At 56.5% G+C, this 17,161-nt stretch overlaps 1 protein-coding gene across 1 annotated transcript in view; it reads right to left on the bottom strand.

Moving 5' to 3' along the window:
• LOC144729811 (cullin-9-like) overlaps positions 1-17,161 on the bottom strand; it is a 36,070-nt gene that overhangs the window by 14,739 nt on the left and 4,170 nt on the right. The window contains exons 3-25 of the mRNA XM_078610320.1: positions 16,692-16,989; positions 15,944-16,098; positions 15,565-15,813; positions 15,089-15,460; positions 14,287-14,485; positions 13,543-13,757; positions 12,196-13,107; positions 10,861-11,093; positions 10,360-10,550; positions 8,939-9,188; positions 7,362-7,458; positions 6,944-7,171; positions 5,925-6,015; positions 5,548-5,719; positions 5,312-5,417; positions 5,077-5,172; positions 4,611-4,786; positions 3,935-4,077; positions 3,573-3,797; positions 3,319-3,452; positions 3,041-3,223; positions 2,391-2,548; positions 167-368 (exon numbers count right to left, since the gene is read on the bottom strand). Coding sequence (XP_078466446.1) covers positions 167-368; positions 2,391-2,548; positions 3,041-3,223; positions 3,319-3,452; positions 3,573-3,797; positions 3,935-4,077; positions 4,611-4,786; positions 5,077-5,172; positions 5,312-5,417; positions 5,548-5,719; positions 5,925-6,015; positions 6,944-7,171; positions 7,362-7,458; positions 8,939-9,188; positions 10,360-10,550; positions 10,861-11,093; positions 12,196-13,107; positions 13,543-13,757; positions 14,287-14,485; positions 15,089-15,460; positions 15,565-15,813; positions 15,944-16,098; positions 16,692-16,989 — 5,085 coding nt within the window. The remainder of the gene's footprint in view (positions 1-166; positions 369-2,390; positions 2,549-3,040; positions 3,224-3,318; positions 3,453-3,572; positions 3,798-3,934; positions 4,078-4,610; positions 4,787-5,076; positions 5,173-5,311; positions 5,418-5,547; positions 5,720-5,924; positions 6,016-6,943; positions 7,172-7,361; positions 7,459-8,938; positions 9,189-10,359; positions 10,551-10,860; positions 11,094-12,195; positions 13,108-13,542; positions 13,758-14,286; positions 14,486-15,088; positions 15,461-15,564; positions 15,814-15,943; positions 16,099-16,691; positions 16,990-17,161) is intronic.

Here is a 17,161-nt window from a genome sequence, read left to right as displayed (position 1 = left end):
GCACCTTGACCAGAGCCACCCGGCCTCTTTGATCACCGATGCTGCTCACGCCGAGACCCTGACACCAGCAGCGCACGCCCTCACGGCTCCACTGGTTCCCCCCTTTCGGCCCGACGACATTGGCTGTCCCCGCCTCACCGGACGGAGCACCCGCCTCCCCCCTCACCTCGTCGGAGAAGGAGGCAAGGCTGCGGTCGAGCTTCTCCAGGCGGTACTGCGTGTAGTGCGTGGCGGCACGCTCCGAGTCGGCCAGGTCGTGCAGCATGCGCTGGGGCAGGCGGCCCGGGAAGCAGGGCTCGAGCTGGGCGCTCACCAGCGGCTCCAGCCAGAGGGCCCACAGCACCAGCAGCCGCTCGCACAGGTAGAACCTGACGCAGCACGGGGCAAGCAACGTCAACCATGAGCAGCAGCAGCAGCCCAAAAACTAAACCTGTTACATGTGTAGTGCCTTCAAAAATGACTCACACCAACACGTTGTAACAAGTCACCTGCTTACACTTTATTCACCTATTCTTGCACCAGTTGTAGGCACTCCTATAACTATCTATACGGTAACTTACGTTTAACTTCTCCCAACTCTCATTTCCCTTCCACCTCGCTTAACCTGCACTCGGCAGCTCTGCTCTCAGCGTCTGCGCACACAGCAACTCTACATCTCCACCCCCGCCACTGCCCTTCGCCCGGCGACGGCGTGAGTGGCAGCGGCGAGATGTCTTCACTCGTCCCCGGCAACAACAACCCCCTCTCCGAACACGCACACCCTTATATCTCTCCGCTCATGATCCGAGACCTCTCGTGCGTCTCTTTAGCTCCTGCCAGGCCGGCGTCAGTTGGCCTATCAATAAACTCTCATCTCCCATTTCCCTGGCAACACCTACGGTCTCAACGTGCACACCCGGTCGACCCCGTTTGCACCCGCTTCTCCCCGAAGGTGGCGCTTTATCCGTGCAACCCTCGTGTTGCACACGCGCACCTGTTTGCCCTCAGTTGCCCTCTGTTCACCGTGCGCACTGCGTATTTCACTCCTCTATACATGCACACAGCTTACTCGCGCGCACACACTCGCAACCAGCAGCCACTGATGGCATCTGCACTACACAGTGGTGACTCCCTGCAGGAATCGTTGCTCCTCCGCCCTCTGTTGGTGCTGAAGGGCGGCTTCCAGTAGTGTCCTTCACAAATTTCCTCCACAGAGGCCAATCTTAACATCCCTGCTACCAGCCAGAGACTTCAATTGCCTCAGATTGAGCAGCAATTAATAGGTCATCAGCTAATATGAACACAAAGATCTCTGTATAGTGCAGTCAGGCAGCGAGTAAAAGTGCTGTTAGTGAGTACCTATGAAGACCAGTTTACATGGCACATAAGGGCAGGTGTGGGTCAGAACCACGCCTAGCCATCTTTATTTCCCGAGTGATGTTTGGCCATGAGCGGGATTCGAACTTGGGTCGCCAGGTTCGTAGCAATGCGCTAACCATTACACTACCGTTCCCCCCCCACACAGACGAACACACAAAGTCAAAGCTCCTCCATAGAGGCCGATCTTGACACCACTATCATCAGCAAATCCACTCAGCTCCACATCCTCCTGTACCACATCAGTCAATCTCTGTTATAGCCCATGCTGCGCCCTTGTAGCCCCTTTCTATCTTGCCAAACAGAAGCTGCCTGGGCATGCGGTGGTTGGGCATGCGGTGGTTGGGCATGCGGGCTACTTGACCCAGCCAACGCAGCCTTGCCAGCCAGAGATCACTGAAATGTGTCCAAATCTTTCAAGGATGCGAGCTCCTCACACAATCCAACTTGGTTAAACCCAGGAGGGATCGTAGGCAGGCTACCATGGATGTTTAAAACCAGCGCAGATATTCCTTCAGAGGGGTCCATGTTGCACTCGCATAGAAGGGAGGGCATAACTGTAGCCGAGAAGACGCAAAGCTTCATGTGAAGCAACAGACCAGGTAGCTTTCACACAGTTGTGCACAGCTGATGGAAAGATAATGCCGCTCAACTGATTCTGGGCGAGACCTCTGCTTATGACCGGCTCAGGTTTGGCAGCACACTACCAAGGTTCGGACTTCTCCACTCCCTCCACAACTGCCCCAACACTAATTATGGGGAGTTGAGGGGGTGGTGTGTTTGATGGCACAAAATACCTAGGCAGGTGCTTAGTTTTTGTGGGGTTGATGGTAAGGCTCCACACCACTTAGTGGCACACTCCAGATTAAGTAGCACAGCCTCCAAGTCCTTCTCAGAGTGAGTAGCAGTTACCAGAGCATCAGTATATAAAACAGCGAGCCATCATTTAACCATAGTAAGGCATCGATCAGACTCCCATTGTATCTGTACCACATGACAACATGCGCGCACACGCACTGTAGCAATGCACAGACCGGTAGAAGTGCTCGAAGGTGTTGGCCATCTCTAGGCCGGAGAGGAAGGTGATTGGCTCCAAGGAGGACATGAGCTGCGCCAGGCCGTCCCCGCTGGCCCGTGCCACCCCCAGTGCCCGGATGCGCCGGTCCACATTTTGAGCCAACACCTCGGCCACCTGTCCACCCACGAGCGAGCACGGCGCAGCGAGCATGGCACAGCGAGCATGGCGCAGCGAGTACGGGACGCTCCCACGGGGCAGTGACTTGAGGTTCGCAGCAACCAATTTGGGAAGCCGCTCTGGTATGTTGTATGTTTGTATAACGTTTTTCGCACCGTACGTAGCTAAACGTGCTAAATTGAAGGTGCGGGGGAAGGACAACCAAGCACAAAAAGCAGTTCTAAAGAAACAAATCACTCCACGCTGTCTGCTTCACAATGAACGTTCAAGATCCTGCGACGGAGGGCACCGTGTGCTGGGGGTCGCAGTCCAAATTTTCCAATTTAGAAAAATTAAACTACAACCGCTCAATTGGGATCACTCACAGCAACATTGCTCCCGATTAACAATAGAAATCATCGCCTCCGGCTGCAAAACCTTAGCTGGGTAAACAAGTCCTGAGCGCACAGCTGAAGCAGCACCCGCGGGAGGGACAGAGGGAGGGAGCACCTTGACGCTGGGCAGGTGCGGCAGGTGCAGCAGGGCCGAGCGGAAGCCCTCTCGCAGAGCGAGCATGAAGGCTGCATGGTTCCCAAACAGCTCACGCATGGCGCCACTCAGCCTCGCAAACTGCTCTTGATAGAGCTCCGCAAAATCGGCCGCGTTCCAGCTCAAGTCCAGAAACGTCGACACCTGCACCCGTGCCCACGCAGGTCCCATTAGCGTGGGGGGCGGGGGGGGGGATACGTGAATCGGCCTCGCCGCGCCAGTGCCGTGCGTGCCCATGCCTGCTGCTGCACCACCCCGGCCCAGCAAGACGCCAGCTGCGCGATGGCGCTGGGTTTCCGCGGGGCCTTCTCCTCCTGTCCTCCCTCCGGTGCGCTGCAACCGTTGCGCTCCTTGCCCTTGCTCGTCTTCAGGTCTGCAGAGAGAGAGGCAAACCGTTGCACGAGCCTGCCCAGGGTGGGCCGTGGGCCCGGCCCCCCGGCCCCGCCCGTCCCGCTGGTAAGCAGCGTAGCGGCGCACCGTTTGGAGCGCATACCGGGTTTGCAGGGTGGCCGGATGGTGCCCTCCATGGCGGCAGGGCTGGTGTCCACGTGCACCAGCAGGCGGCACAGGCGGCGCGCTCGCGATGCGAACACCAGCGACTTCCCGCGCTGGCCCCGCCGGGGGACTCCTCCGCCCGTCGCCTCCCCCACACCGGCTCCGCGGCCTCCGCCCGCGCCCAGGTACTCCACAAGTAGCCAGGCGAACGGGCTGCTCTCATCTGCACGCACCCCACACGCACGCACGACACAACGAGTCACCCTTGAAAAAGAGTTATTTACTCGGATAATAAAATTCAGATTGTGATTATGGCGCTCGTCAGCCTGTGTGCGTGTGCGCGCAGGAAAGTACACGCACCCCCTTTGTTGACGGTGGAGATGTTGCTGATGATGGGCGTCGCAAGGGCTTCCCAGCACGTCTGTCCCAGGGCCCGCGCCGCCTCCAAGTCTGGCAGAAACCGCTCGGCAAACTGCTGCTCGTGACGCAACACCGCGCTCATCCTGCAGGCCAGCATGAGCGCCACACGACAATGACATCAACAAATAGGACGAAGCTGCCGTTTCGTGCCACTGTAGCCACTCCACCGCCTTGTAAATCGAATTATTTGGTGACGCTGCTGTTATGGCAGTGGTGAAAAGCACAAATAGCAACAAAACTCAACACATTCATCAATAGCACAGTGGCCTTATAAGGGAAACGGTCTATGATAGCCGACGCGTCGCCTATTATAGCCCATTGTGTTCTGAAGGACCATTGCCCGAAATGTTACCCGTTACAGAGGTAACGTTTCAGGCCACATAAGCAAATTAAAACTGGGCACCAGGCAAGCATGTCCTGCAACATCCACCAAAACAAACTTATTTAGTAAAACGAGTCTGACATTGACTAATCTATCTTACAACAGTCGCGCGGTTTTAGAATAATGGCCCCCTGTCGTCCTGGGCTGGGCTGAAGGTGGACGCGGCCGCCAGTGGGCCACGCCGTGTATGCTGCCCGCCGTGCGAGCGCGAGGATGGTGCCGCCACAAACGTACTTGCTGTAGAGCTGCAGCACGTGCGTGCGGTCGTGGCCCAGCGCCTGCGTCCACGTGTGGGCCTTCACCGTATAGAAGAGGCAGGTGCGGCGGCACAGCTGCTCGCGGAACACGGGCCAGAACGTGGGCTTGGGGCCCAGGATCTCGAACCCGTGCACACGCGTGTCTATCCCTCCCTGTGCACACGGGAACGGCGTCACCAGCAGGAAGAAGGAGATCGCCCGTGGAGCCGTGACCGGTGGCTCCCAACCTGTGCTCCCCCAGTACACCGGTGACCTCCCCCACCCCATGTGAATCATGGGGGTGACTTACCCACACTTCACCACGCTGGTCAGCGCGGGTTGGTAAAGGCGGGTTATTAAAGGCGGGAGCATAGTTGTGGGAACCCAGTGTCGCACAGCAGTGTAGCCTCAAAGCCTATAACATCCCGCACCATGCCACGAAAGGCCTCTGCGGCGTGTGGTACCTGCTGGCAGCGCCGTATGCGGATCTGCACAATGGGCCAGTAGCGCGTGGCGTTCTCCAGCAGCAGCACCCGGCTGGCCGACGACGGCACGTTCACCTGCCGCACGAACGCACAGCGGACGGGAGACGGCCGTGCGTGAGTGGCGGCGGCACGCAGGCACGTCACGCGGGCACGCCGTCGGGCACCCCTGCGGGCACGCCGTCCTCCCCCCGTATGCGTCGCACGTCACCCTCACCGCATTGAGCTCGGTGCTCACGTCCGTGGGGTCCTCGCCCCCCAACACCACGAGCCGTGCCGGCATGTAGCTCGAGTCCTCGATCGCCACCAGCACGCTCAGCTGCCTGCGCGCCACGGTAAGGGAGTCCCCCTCGTGTCACTCCGAGGCACGCGCCACACGCGCCGCACGCGCGAACCGCTGGGTGGGTGGGTGCCGGGTGCGTGGCGCTCGCTAGCTCTCGCTGACCCACGTACCGGATCACGACGCCCTTGTGCATGAAGATGTTGATGTAGTGCGAGCCCGTGCTGCCGTTGGACTCCCAGTAGGTCTTGGCGTTACCGTCTGTTAGACGGGCGGCCCGCGCTTGGTTCGAGGACACCTCCACCTTCTCCCAGCACTTGTCCTCCTTCATCTCCACCTTAGAGCCTGCACGCCGCACAGCATGGGTGCTCAACGGGCGCTGGGCCGTCACACGGCGTTCATCGGTGCAGCGAACGTAGGGTGGGGTGGAACGCTCACGAGAGGGGAAGAGCGACCGGAAGTGGGATGGGGGGGGGGGGGCGATCTGGAGTGGGGGGAAAGCGACTGGGAGTGTGGGGTGGAGCAACCGGGAGGGAGCGTTTCAGGTTACCTTGGCACAGGTTGCGGAGGAAGACGTTGAAGAAGGGGATGTGGATTGGCGCGTGGGTGCGCCGCGATTCCTCAATCTGGCCCAGCACCATCTGAGGAGTGGGAAATGAACTGGGTATGAGCGCAGTCCACCGCATGACCAAACACAGCTGCTCGTAGGGACACGGCAGAGTGTCCCAACGGGACAAGGTGGATGAGGAACCGTTCACATGCTGTGCGGGATGCGCTGCGGGCCACTTCTGCAGACAAATGCTTTCTTATTAACCTTTTACCATTCCGATGACATATGCGTACGCCATCAATTTTTCTTCTGTACGTCATCGGAACGGGGCCTTTCCAATGACGTACGGTATCAGGAAGAAAAACAAAAAAAATAACTTCATCGGTACCGAGGCTCCCACAAGGCCATGCGGGAGGGCGAGGCATCGTTCGGCACCAGTTATCCTAGTGTGTGGTTATGTCGCTACAGTTCTCTGCGGTGAATACAATGTCTTTAAAAACAGTGGTGCTACGCCCCCTCTAAATAATATGAGCGCTAACCGCTTGCGTGTCCAGAGATTCAGCGGTGAACGAGACATCCACCCTGCAACTTTCGGTCGAACAGCGAGCACCGAACAGCACTCCCAAAGTTTGAATTGGACAAGAGTTAACAATTAAATTTAATGCAGCAAGGTTATGATTATTATTACAAGAGATTTGGCAAAGTGATTTCCAAAGAGGAGTAGTGTGGGGGAAGAAGTAGAAATAGAAGTGGTTTGAGTGAGTGGGTGAGTGAGTAATTAGGGAAGTGTATAATTAGGAGCGTGGGTGAGAGACGAGTGGGTCAGTGTGTCGTTGTGACCAGCAGTGGAGGTTGAACGTGGTGTGGATGTGACGAAACAGCCAGTGTCCGGTAGACCTCAACATGGGACTCAATAAGCGACGTTCACAGGAACAGCGACCACAGCAGTGGCGATAGAAGAGCGACTAGGAGACGACCAGGCTGTAGGCGAGTGCCGCACGTGGGTGTAGGCGCGTGACCTGTATGCAGCCGGCCAGGATGCTGGTGGTGAGGCGGCGGTAGAGGCCGGCGTGCTTCTCACAGTCGGCGACGAGGTCGCGCAGCTCGCCCGCCAGCCGCAGGCTCAGTCCGTGCCGTTCGAGCGAGCGGCCGATGGCCTCGCGCAGCCCCAGCTGGCACATGACAATCGCATTGTCCTTGTTGTCCACCGCCAGGCGGTGGAGCAAAGTGATGAACTCCTGCTGGACCTGCACCCGGCACGCACGATCACCGACGCAAAGATATAGACTTCTCATGCGCATGTAAGCACGTGTATGTGCACGTGTGTGTGCACGTGTGTGTGCACGTGTGTGTGCACGTGTGTGTGCACGTGTGTGTGCACGTGTGCGCACGAACGTGTGTTGGCGCACGTGCGTGAGCGGGTGCGCGTGCGCGTACCTCCTTGTCGCCGATGTGCGTGTTCATGGGAGCGAGGCTCGTCTCCACAAACTCGTGCCACGGAAGAGAGTCGCGCTCCACGAGGCGGCTCAGGATCCTAGCAAACCACACCGCACAGCACAGTGACCCCCCCCACCCCGTAACACCGCACACCACCACACCACATAGCACTACACCACATAGCACTACACCACACCACATAGCACTACACCACACCACATAGCACTACACCACACCACATAGCACTACACCACACCACATAGCACTACACCACACCACATAGCACTACACCACACCACATAGCACTACACCACATAGCACTAGACCACATCACACCACATAGCACTACACCACATCACACCACATAGCACTACACCACATCACACCACATCACACCACACCACATCACAGTACTACACCACATCACACCACATAGCACTACACTACATCACACCACATAGCACTACACCACATCACACCACAGCACTACACCACACCACAGCACTACACCACATCACCCCACAAAGCACATTTTTATAGTCCACCAGAGGTGGCAATACTTATGTAGGGGTGTTACGGAGGAGCTGTATGTGTAGGGGTGTTAGAGAGAGAGCCGTTATGCATGGCAGCTTATGGGAAACAAACACAGTGGGCGGGGCTACGTGAGTGCACGGGGGAGGGGTGCTCTCAACGACGTCCGCACCAGGCAGCCCGGGGCCCCACCCCTCAGCGGGGGTGGAGTATAAAGGGGGATGTGTCAGAGGGCTCGGGGCAGAATGTTTAAGTAAACTCTTGAAGACCGAAGACTGCCTAGCTAGAGCCCTGGACTCCCCTGCGACGCCGCCCTTGTCAGGGCCGCGCAGGACCGAGCCAGCGGCATGGTCCCGTGAACCAGAGCCAGGACTCTGGGACTCCGGGTACCGTAGCCCGACTGACCAGTGTCGGACGCGTCCTCAACGGTACTACACTTACAAGGTCAATGAGAGTGAATTATTTATTTGATAACCCCACTGGTTTCTCACATCTGTCCCATAATTCGCTGGTACAGGCCACAAGGACATTGGAAGCGCTAATGCTTTGCCTCCGGCAATTGTCACTAAAACAAAGATGCCCCCTTTTCGCATTCTGGGTCCACTTGGCCACAAACCACCGAGAGAGCTTTGCAGCTGTTAGGGGTGGCACGCCGCACGCCAAACCGGTGGGGCCAGAAATAGACATGGCCAGAATGAGCCACGAACTCTGGAAGGTCCAAAGGTCAGATACCAACTTCAAAAGTTGTACATAAAATGTCAAGTTCATTTTGGTTTGACAGGTGAGAACTCAAGAGACTATGGGAGGGGCTCATTTACACAGAGTACTAATTTCAGGCTTAGTCGACCTAGGGGAGGCCCAAGACTAGTTCATATAATCGTCACCGGTGTTCGCCGTGAGCAGGAATTGAACTGGGACCGCCAGGTTGGTAGCGCAGCACGCAGCACTACACTACCACTCCTAGCACAACACCCCCACACACACACACGCAGACACCCTCCCTCCCACACACACACACACGCAGACACCCTCCCTCCCACACCCACCGCAGCACGGCGAGCTGCAACTCCTTGTCGGAGCGCAGGGCGTCCATCTGTGCGAGGATGTTGCGGAATGCGTCAGGCTCGCCCAGGGCAGCCATGACGGCTGCGAGCTGCATGTCGTTGGGTGACCTCGGGGTCTCGCCCGACAGCCAGCCGTCCAGCACCAGCAGGCTGTTGCGGCACAACTCGCTGCTCCGCAGCTGCATTGGCAGCTGCAACCGATGCAGCTTGGTCACCAACTCCGACGCCACGTCTGCACGAGCCACATGACCGAACACACACAAAGATCCCTCATATAGCCTTAAACTGTAGGAGCAAGTGCTGTCAGCAGGCACCCATGAAGGCCGAAATGGCACACGAGGTGGGTGTCCAACACCACGCCCGGCCACCTTTGTCTCCCTAGTGGGCATGTTAACAAACCCGCCAGGTACTCATTTGAGGCCGAGTCAATATAGGGGAGGCCCAGGACCGGTTAAAATAATCATCAATGGTGTTGTCTGTGAGCGGGGGGTGATCTAACTTGGGTCACCGGGTTCGTAGCGCAGTGTGCTAACCAGTGGCGTAGCTAGGATATTTTGCGCCCGGGGACGAACTATAAAATTGGCGCCCCCCCCGTTTAAACACATACCAAAATGTAATTACATGACATGTAGGCTATGTGTGGCGGGATATATAAACTTTTAGGTTGAGGTGTAGATTTGTGCAGTAGTTTCAGGCTGCCGCGCCCGCCGCAATAAGTTATAATGTAACGTTGTAAGCCTCATTTTGGCGCCCCTTTACCTTGGCGCCCGGGAACATATGTACCCCCCTGCCCCCCCTTAGCTACGCCTCTGGTGCTAACCACTACGCTACCGCTCCCCATGGCACACAAAGACAAACACGCAGACACACGCACATGCACACACATGTACGTGTACACACATCCATACACAAGCGGGATTCTATATATTTTTTTACAGTTTGACATGCAGGCTTTGGTGAAATCGCCCGATGATTGCTGGATGTAATTACCAGCGAAACGTCACTCAAATTTGTCATTGTTGTGGATTTACTCTCCAACACACCGGTGGGCTGAAGTATTAATTAAATGGCACATTTTGTTTACGTGACAAACCTTAATAATTGGCTCTCGGGTGGTTGCGGGTTAACGACACATTTATACTTATGCGATCTAACCAAAAAACTATCTTTTTTTACACAGTTGCTGAGCAATGGCCCGAAAATGGCAATAAACAGCACCATCAAAGTTGTAATTGGCAAGAGTTAATGCGGTTCCTGAATCGAGCAGGATTGCTTCTCGAAGAGCTTGGGAAGAGACGCTGGGAGGGCACTTCTCTGCGTGCAGTGAGTTTGTGTGTTCTCCCCAGGCTGTGCGTGGGTTTCCTCCGGCTTCTCCAATTTGAACGGTGGGTGTGGTCGCTCACCCCCTCCGACGGCCATGTACAGGCCCAGCATCTCCAGGAAGCGGCCCCACTGGTCGATGGACAACACCTTCTTTTTGCAGCTGACGAGTAGTCGCGACATGCCGCAGTGCCCCAGGTGTTTCGCGATGCCCTGGTGAACCTCGCTGAGGCCCAACACAAGCTGCAGCGCCTCGCTCGCCGCGCTGTTATTCCTGCGCGCGCACCAAAAGAAAATCATCGTACTGCTACTCGCAGGGGGTCCACACTCACACGTTGGGTCACTCACTCATGCACGCACGCACGCGAGGTAACTCACTCACAAGGAGCTACTCAATCACACGAGGACCCAAAGAGAAATTCATCTCACTCACACCTAACTCACTCACTCACCCACATGGGATCTCTCACTTGCCCTGTGTCATTCACTCACCTACACAGTGCCCACTCACTCACCTACACAGGGTCACTCACTGACCCACTCATTCTCTCACACGGTGCCACCCACTCGCATCCCTTACTGACCCTGGTGAGGACATGATCTTCTCGAGGCCCTCCACGATGGCGGCAAGGGGGCTGTCCATGGGGTCGGACGTGGCCAGGCTGAACAGGGCCTCGCGTGCGGCCGTCCAGTCCGACTCACTTCCCCTCCGGCTCCCCGCCGACCCGTTAGCCGCTGCCTTGACCACCCCGCGACCCCCGATATTGTCCTGGGTCAAGGGTTCGGGCAGCTCCACACCGAGCACGAGATGCAGGCACTGGAGGGGGGAGTGACACGGTAGGAGACAGCATCTCATCAGCCACGGGCGTGGCATCAAGAAGCCAACAACCCAGCAAATGGCACCATACACCCCCCAGCACTTTCACGTGGACCAAGAGTTGAAGTTGGCTGTGAGGATTGTTCAGCAGTCTCAGAATCGGAAGTTTGTTTCCCGAGTAAAGCCCATTGAGCTAAGACGCTTTTTCAAGGGTAACTCGTCGGCAGACATCAAAACTCACCGGCCGGCAAGCGAGCGCATCGCTAAACGCTTGTACACTAGACAATTATATTTGTTTGGCTGTGTCGCGTGGGGGAGTTTTATGAGAGATCATTACGTAACATATAAATAGCAACGACATTCACGAGAATTTCCGGGCTCGATTATCCGAGAATAAGTAACACATTGGGCAGATAATGTGCCTCCTTCCCACCTCTGTACCTCCACGTACAAAATTGGTGTACGTTATAACACAACGTACCAGCTCTGCTGAAGAGACACTGAACATTGAGAAACTGGTGCAAAGTTTGAATCAGTTAGACCAATGCTGCTGCCGTGTGGTTGATGGGACTGATGTGGGGAGGAGAATTCTCTTCATTTCTTCCGTCAATTATCGAGGTTAATGGGAGCAGGGGTAACACAGAAAAAGCAAGATGATGGATATTACAAAACATATGTTAACTAGGCTCTAACGATGTGCTTATTTGCGTACATATAATGGGGGTGATGATGTGGAGCGTGTCGTCTGTGTTCATTGTTTCCGACACGTTGCAGTCACATGGGCATAAATTCACCGACTCTCGATGAGTGGGGAGCAGCTCATAAGCAAACCAGCTCCCGAGTAAAAATACTTTATGACTTTCACAAGTACAGATGTTCGGCAACCCGCATAATGTTTTCAAGTGTAATCGAGTGGTTTTCAGAGTTCTATATAATTCCAGAGAGTCACAAAATGTGGTCCCAGCTTTGGTTACATAGAGGCCAATAGAATTGCTTCTGCCAATTTGTGAGAGAAGCACGCACAGAGGGCCAGAGGATAACGTCCCGAGTGTTAAATATAAACGTTGACGGATTACTCAACGGCTCTTGCACGCCTACTCACGGTGAACGCGAGGTGCAGGATGGCCAGCGTGTCGGCGTGCGTGCTCATGCATGCCAGCAGCGCCGCCACTCCTCCCTCCTCCACGAACGCTGGGCAGCACTCCGGCCGCACCAGCACGGCACGTACCACACGCAGGGCCCAGTAAACGGGGCCCACGTCCTCGACCGTCAACTCCAATTCCCGCACCACCGCCTGCATTAGCGGCTTGAGGCCCTCGGTCCCCGGCGGCGTGCGAGGGCGTTGCCGGTCCTCTTTGTTCGACCGCTGCTCTTCACCGTCGCTGCCGGCCTTGTCTTCAGCGCCGGCAGCGGGAGCCTGCGTGCGCTCCTCCAGCACGATGACCGCCGTCTGCAGGGCGGCCACCTTGAGCGCACGGTCGCTGGGCGCCCGGCTCGCCAGCTTCCAGACCGCGAGCGCGCATAGCACGCGTGCCGCCCATGTCAAGCCGCCTTCGCCCGACGGCACCTTGCGGAACGCTTCAAACTCACGAAGCTTCTCCTGCACCCCCTCCGGATCGGCAACCGCGTCGACAGCTCCCGCACCCCTCGCGTCGATCCTGACGAGGGCCGGGGAGCCCGGCGAAGACGAGGAGGCGTTATTGGCCTCCTCTTCCTTCTTGGGTTTCTTAGACAAGGACGACGATGACAGCGAAGATGACGACGACGGCTGCTGGAGGGAGGATGCGGACTCGCTCTTGCATGCGTCACTTTGGCCGAAGATGGTTGTGGTTTGCCGAGAAGTCGCCACACGTTGCAGATCGTCGAGCTCGGAAGAAAACCTGCGGTAGAGGCTGGAGCTCCGCAGGTCCTGGCGGAAGGGCGGCTCGGCCTGCAGTAGGTGGCGCAGCAGGCGCAGCGCCAGCTCGGGGTCAACCGAGAGACCTGCCAGCGAGGCGTCATCCATACTGAACACCTGTAGGTGGCAGAGTGTGCACATGAAGATCAGGAGGAATGCTGGCATTTTCACATCACCACCCTCACCAAAGTGGCCTCGATAATGACCCAGGGTAGCCTAAACGAGTCTTAAGGATTCTCAGCATCATTACTACATTTTCGGAGTAGAGGGAGACGATTGCTATGCATTTGCCAATCAAGTATTTTGTGAGTAATTTTACTCTTCTTTGAATGATGTCGCCAGATCTTTAATGTGCACTGGGAGAAATTATTATTACACAACCGCCGTGCAAACCATGGCGGCCTGCCTAATTCAAATCGCGAACCTTTGCAAAAAGTGGCAAATGTGCAGGCGATGTCACCGCCCCGCTTCACAGCCTAGGCACATTACGGCAGATGGCGCAGAGTAACCACGATGCAGTGTGGAGGGGGGGGGGGCACGGGGGTCACTGACGGGAAGCCCTGTGGCGTCCCGGATGATGTCGCAGGCCTTGTCCTGCTGCCCGCCCTCGAGTTTGCGCAGGAAGAAGTGCAGCTCCCACCAGTGCGTGCGGCCCAACGAGGACCCTTCCTCGGGCCCGTTCCAGCGCTCCGGCCCTCCCGAGGCCTCCCACAGGTACGGAAACGCGTATAACCCCGCGAGCGGGCGGCCCGGCATCTTTGCGGGCTCTGTGGAAGAGGGACACGCCAGAACCACCCGCATCTCAGTCACACACTGCACACTGCAGCAACTAAGATTCGTCATCAATATTGATAAGCACCGACGACTCAATGTAAACGTGCCCAGAGCTCTGACCTCTCAGCCACTGCCCACTACTGGAGTAACAGTTTTGATATAGCACTGTGATTAATGCTATTATTAATTTTTCTGCTTGTTTACTCAGGAAACTTCACCGAGACACACGGCTTTATCAAGGAGGGCCCTGTCCAGTTTTCGCAGTCAGCGTAACTATAAGTAACATGCATATCTTTTCAGCATTCAGATGTTTTGGTCAATATCAGTTACACTGTATGTGTTTTCTTAGCTGCACAGGGGAACCCGGAGAACTCAGAGCAAACCCATGCTAAACAGACGGGGAAACGCACAAACTGCACACAGAAAAGGACCCCAAGTTGGAAGGTCCTTCTTGTTGCCAATGCATCGCCCCTGCTGCCCAAATTGCTGTGAATTACCTTAATTTGAATGTGCATGTCTCACCCGAGCTGGGTGTGGCAAGTGGGGGGGGGCTTGGGAAAAGGTTCTGGGTCGGGGTGGGGATGGCCGCGGTCCGTGGGGCCGCCGCCGCTGCCACCTGGACGGTGGGGGTGGTGCCACACTCTGTGGGGCTCTCGTCGGGCATGATAGCCACCATGTTCCAGTTCACCCAGTACGTGGCCTGCATCGAGTCCCAGTACACCTGTGTGCCAGGTGCAGGGGTGTGTGCGGATGGGGCGGTGGGATAGTGAGCAACATCTGCCAACACACGGGGATGAAACGCAACTTTTAAAGCATTGAGCATAGAACACAACGTGGATTTGTACGGCATATAAATGTGGCCGAATTTTGTTTTGTGTTGAGTTTGTTGTCCTTCCCCCGCACCACCGATTAGCACGGTTGGCTATGTACTTTACTAGCCGTGTCGGGTGGTAGAGGGTTACGATAAATGTATACTTACGCGATCTAACCCAAAAACTTTTATTATGAATAATATTGGTTGCGAAAGCCTACGTGTTAAACAATAAGCTGTTAATAAACATTGCGCATTTTATACAATCGTAAGAGGCAGGCGGTTAATGGCGGATGAAAAAAGGAGGGTCTTGAGCCTTCAGCTGCACAGATGGATGGAGGAGGGGAGTTCCAGACCATGGGGGCAGCAAAGGAGAACAAATACCAACGGTACGACTAGCATTTAGAGTACGGCTCTATTACTTTGAGCAATTATCCGATAGCGTTAGTAGCTACAACAGCCAAGCACTGGCCATCTAGCCTGCGCCGATGGTCGGCCGATGGCGCCGCTCACCTGCACGGGCGGGTAGCCCTTGTTGACACAGCGCACCTCTCCCTTGTCGCCGGCCGATACCTTCTCGTAGTCCTCCAGCATGAGCACGCGCATCCCCACGCGGAGCTGCGCCTGCACAGACTCGCCGTAATCCGCGCGTCTCGGAAAGTCGTCCGGCTGTCGCAGCGCCAGCTTTGCCTGCTTGGCGGCGCTGCCGTTAGCGGTGGCGGTGGCACTGCTGCCGCCGGCCGAGCCGGAGCCACCGACACGGGGGACCGGAGCGAAGGAGCTGAGGGCTCCGACAGACGCGCCACTGGAATCCGGAGGAGTGGTGGCCGGAGCGGAAACATTGCTGTCCGCCGAGGCCTGGAATATAGAATGCCGGCTTGGAGTCTGTAGGAGGGGAGATGGAACAAGTTCGTCAATGTCATCAAGAGCCACCGGGCATGCAAAACCGATACGAGCAGCACAGCCGAGTGGAGAAAAGGAAAAGTTACCGCAAGGGTGGCGATGGTGCCGTGCTGCTGGTTCTCAGGTTCTTGGCGGTCCCAGCCCAAAATGCGTGCCAGCTCCGTTATGAGATTGGCCATCGCCATACAGAAGTCAAACTCGCGCTGCAGTCGGCTGGACTCACTCGGGCCCCCTCCAGACCCCACCCCAGCTCCATCCGTGTTGCTCAGAGCGTCGGCCAGCGACGTCACGCACAGGTAGCGCTTCACCAGCGAGAACAGCAATCGCCCTGGAATCTGCGCGCGTGTGCACCAACAAATGCACGGTCGCACACGGTGCCATCTCCTGGAGTCGCGTCACACGACACAACGGGCCCGGGGTGGCGTGCACAAAACACGCATACTCGCGCCAATCTGCTCATTTCACCTGAGGAAGGTGGATGCCTTCGAAGCTCATGCCGTGCTCCTCGGAAGAGGTTGTCTCGGCAAACAGCTCCAGCAGCGTGAAGCGGTTGTCGAAGTCCATGCGCTGCTCGATGCCATCCTGTTGGCTCAGCGAGAGCAGCACGTACGCCCGGCTGCCTGCGCCAGCAAAACCCAACAGACCCATCAACCGCGTGGTGTTTTATTTTTAGGTTTATTTTGACGCAGGTCGGATTTCCTTACTCCAGGAGATTCTATTCCGTGACCCTCATGTACCGGCCAGGTGGCTCGGCGGTAGAACGAGTGGCTCTCCATCAGAAAGCTGCGAGTTCCAATCCTGGTTGGGGGGGGGGTTGACTCCGCCGATCATCTCTCCAGGGCTGATAACACGAGTACAACATTGTAAAGAAGTCAACAGTGGTTGTCCTCTGGACAGACTCGCCCTCAACAAAGGAACGTGCAAATTCTACCACTGGCTCAGGGCTGTAAATGGATGATGATCACCAATGCCTCAATCCTCATTTGAGCAGGAAACCACTTCATCTACTTTCCTATACATGTCTTTCCATTACATCCTACCATGTCACCCTCAGCCTTCCTCTATTCATGCCCTGCACCGTTGGCATCTCCATACCCCCTTTAATAGTTGGATTTTCTTATCAGCTTGGCAAGGGCAAAATCCGCCGGGGCCACACGGAACGTACAAACCACGCAAGGGCTCGTGTGCGGCCTGTGCAGGCGGCCGAGCGTACCTGCGTCGTGCGAGGCGAGAGCGCGCAACATTCTGCCGGCGCTGCGACGAGTCTGCATTTCTTTGTTGCACAGCAGCTCCATGAGTAAGTCCAGGGCGCCGGCCTCCTTGAAGACGGGCGCCAGCGGCCCGATGCTGGCGTAGGCGCTCAGCACGTGGATGATGTGCGAGATGTTGCGCGTGGCTTCAGGGCCCAAGGTCCTCTCCACCTGCCGCCGTGCGCGGCTGACCAGCTGGATGACGTCGCTGCGCATCGAAGAGAACTCCCGCTCCTCCAGGTCACTGTCGGCATCAACGCTCTGCAGATGGAGACACCACAATCATCATCACTGCCGCTGTAACAGCTCCAGCACACCTCTACCACCCTCTATGGAGCACGCCAACATCCCCTCTGGAGGCGCACAACCACAATTGATAATAATCCTAACAATAAATATAGCATTTCGATGGCACTGCTTAAATACTTCAGCA

Source organism: Lampetra planeri, chromosome 33 (assembly GCF_965212315.1).
Source record: "Lampetra planeri chromosome 33, kcLamPlan1.2.h2, whole genome shotgun sequence".
NCBI lineage: Eukaryota > Metazoa > Chordata > Hyperoartia > Petromyzontiformes > Petromyzontidae > Lampetra > Lampetra planeri.
This window is presented reverse-complemented; position numbering and strand designations above follow the sequence as displayed.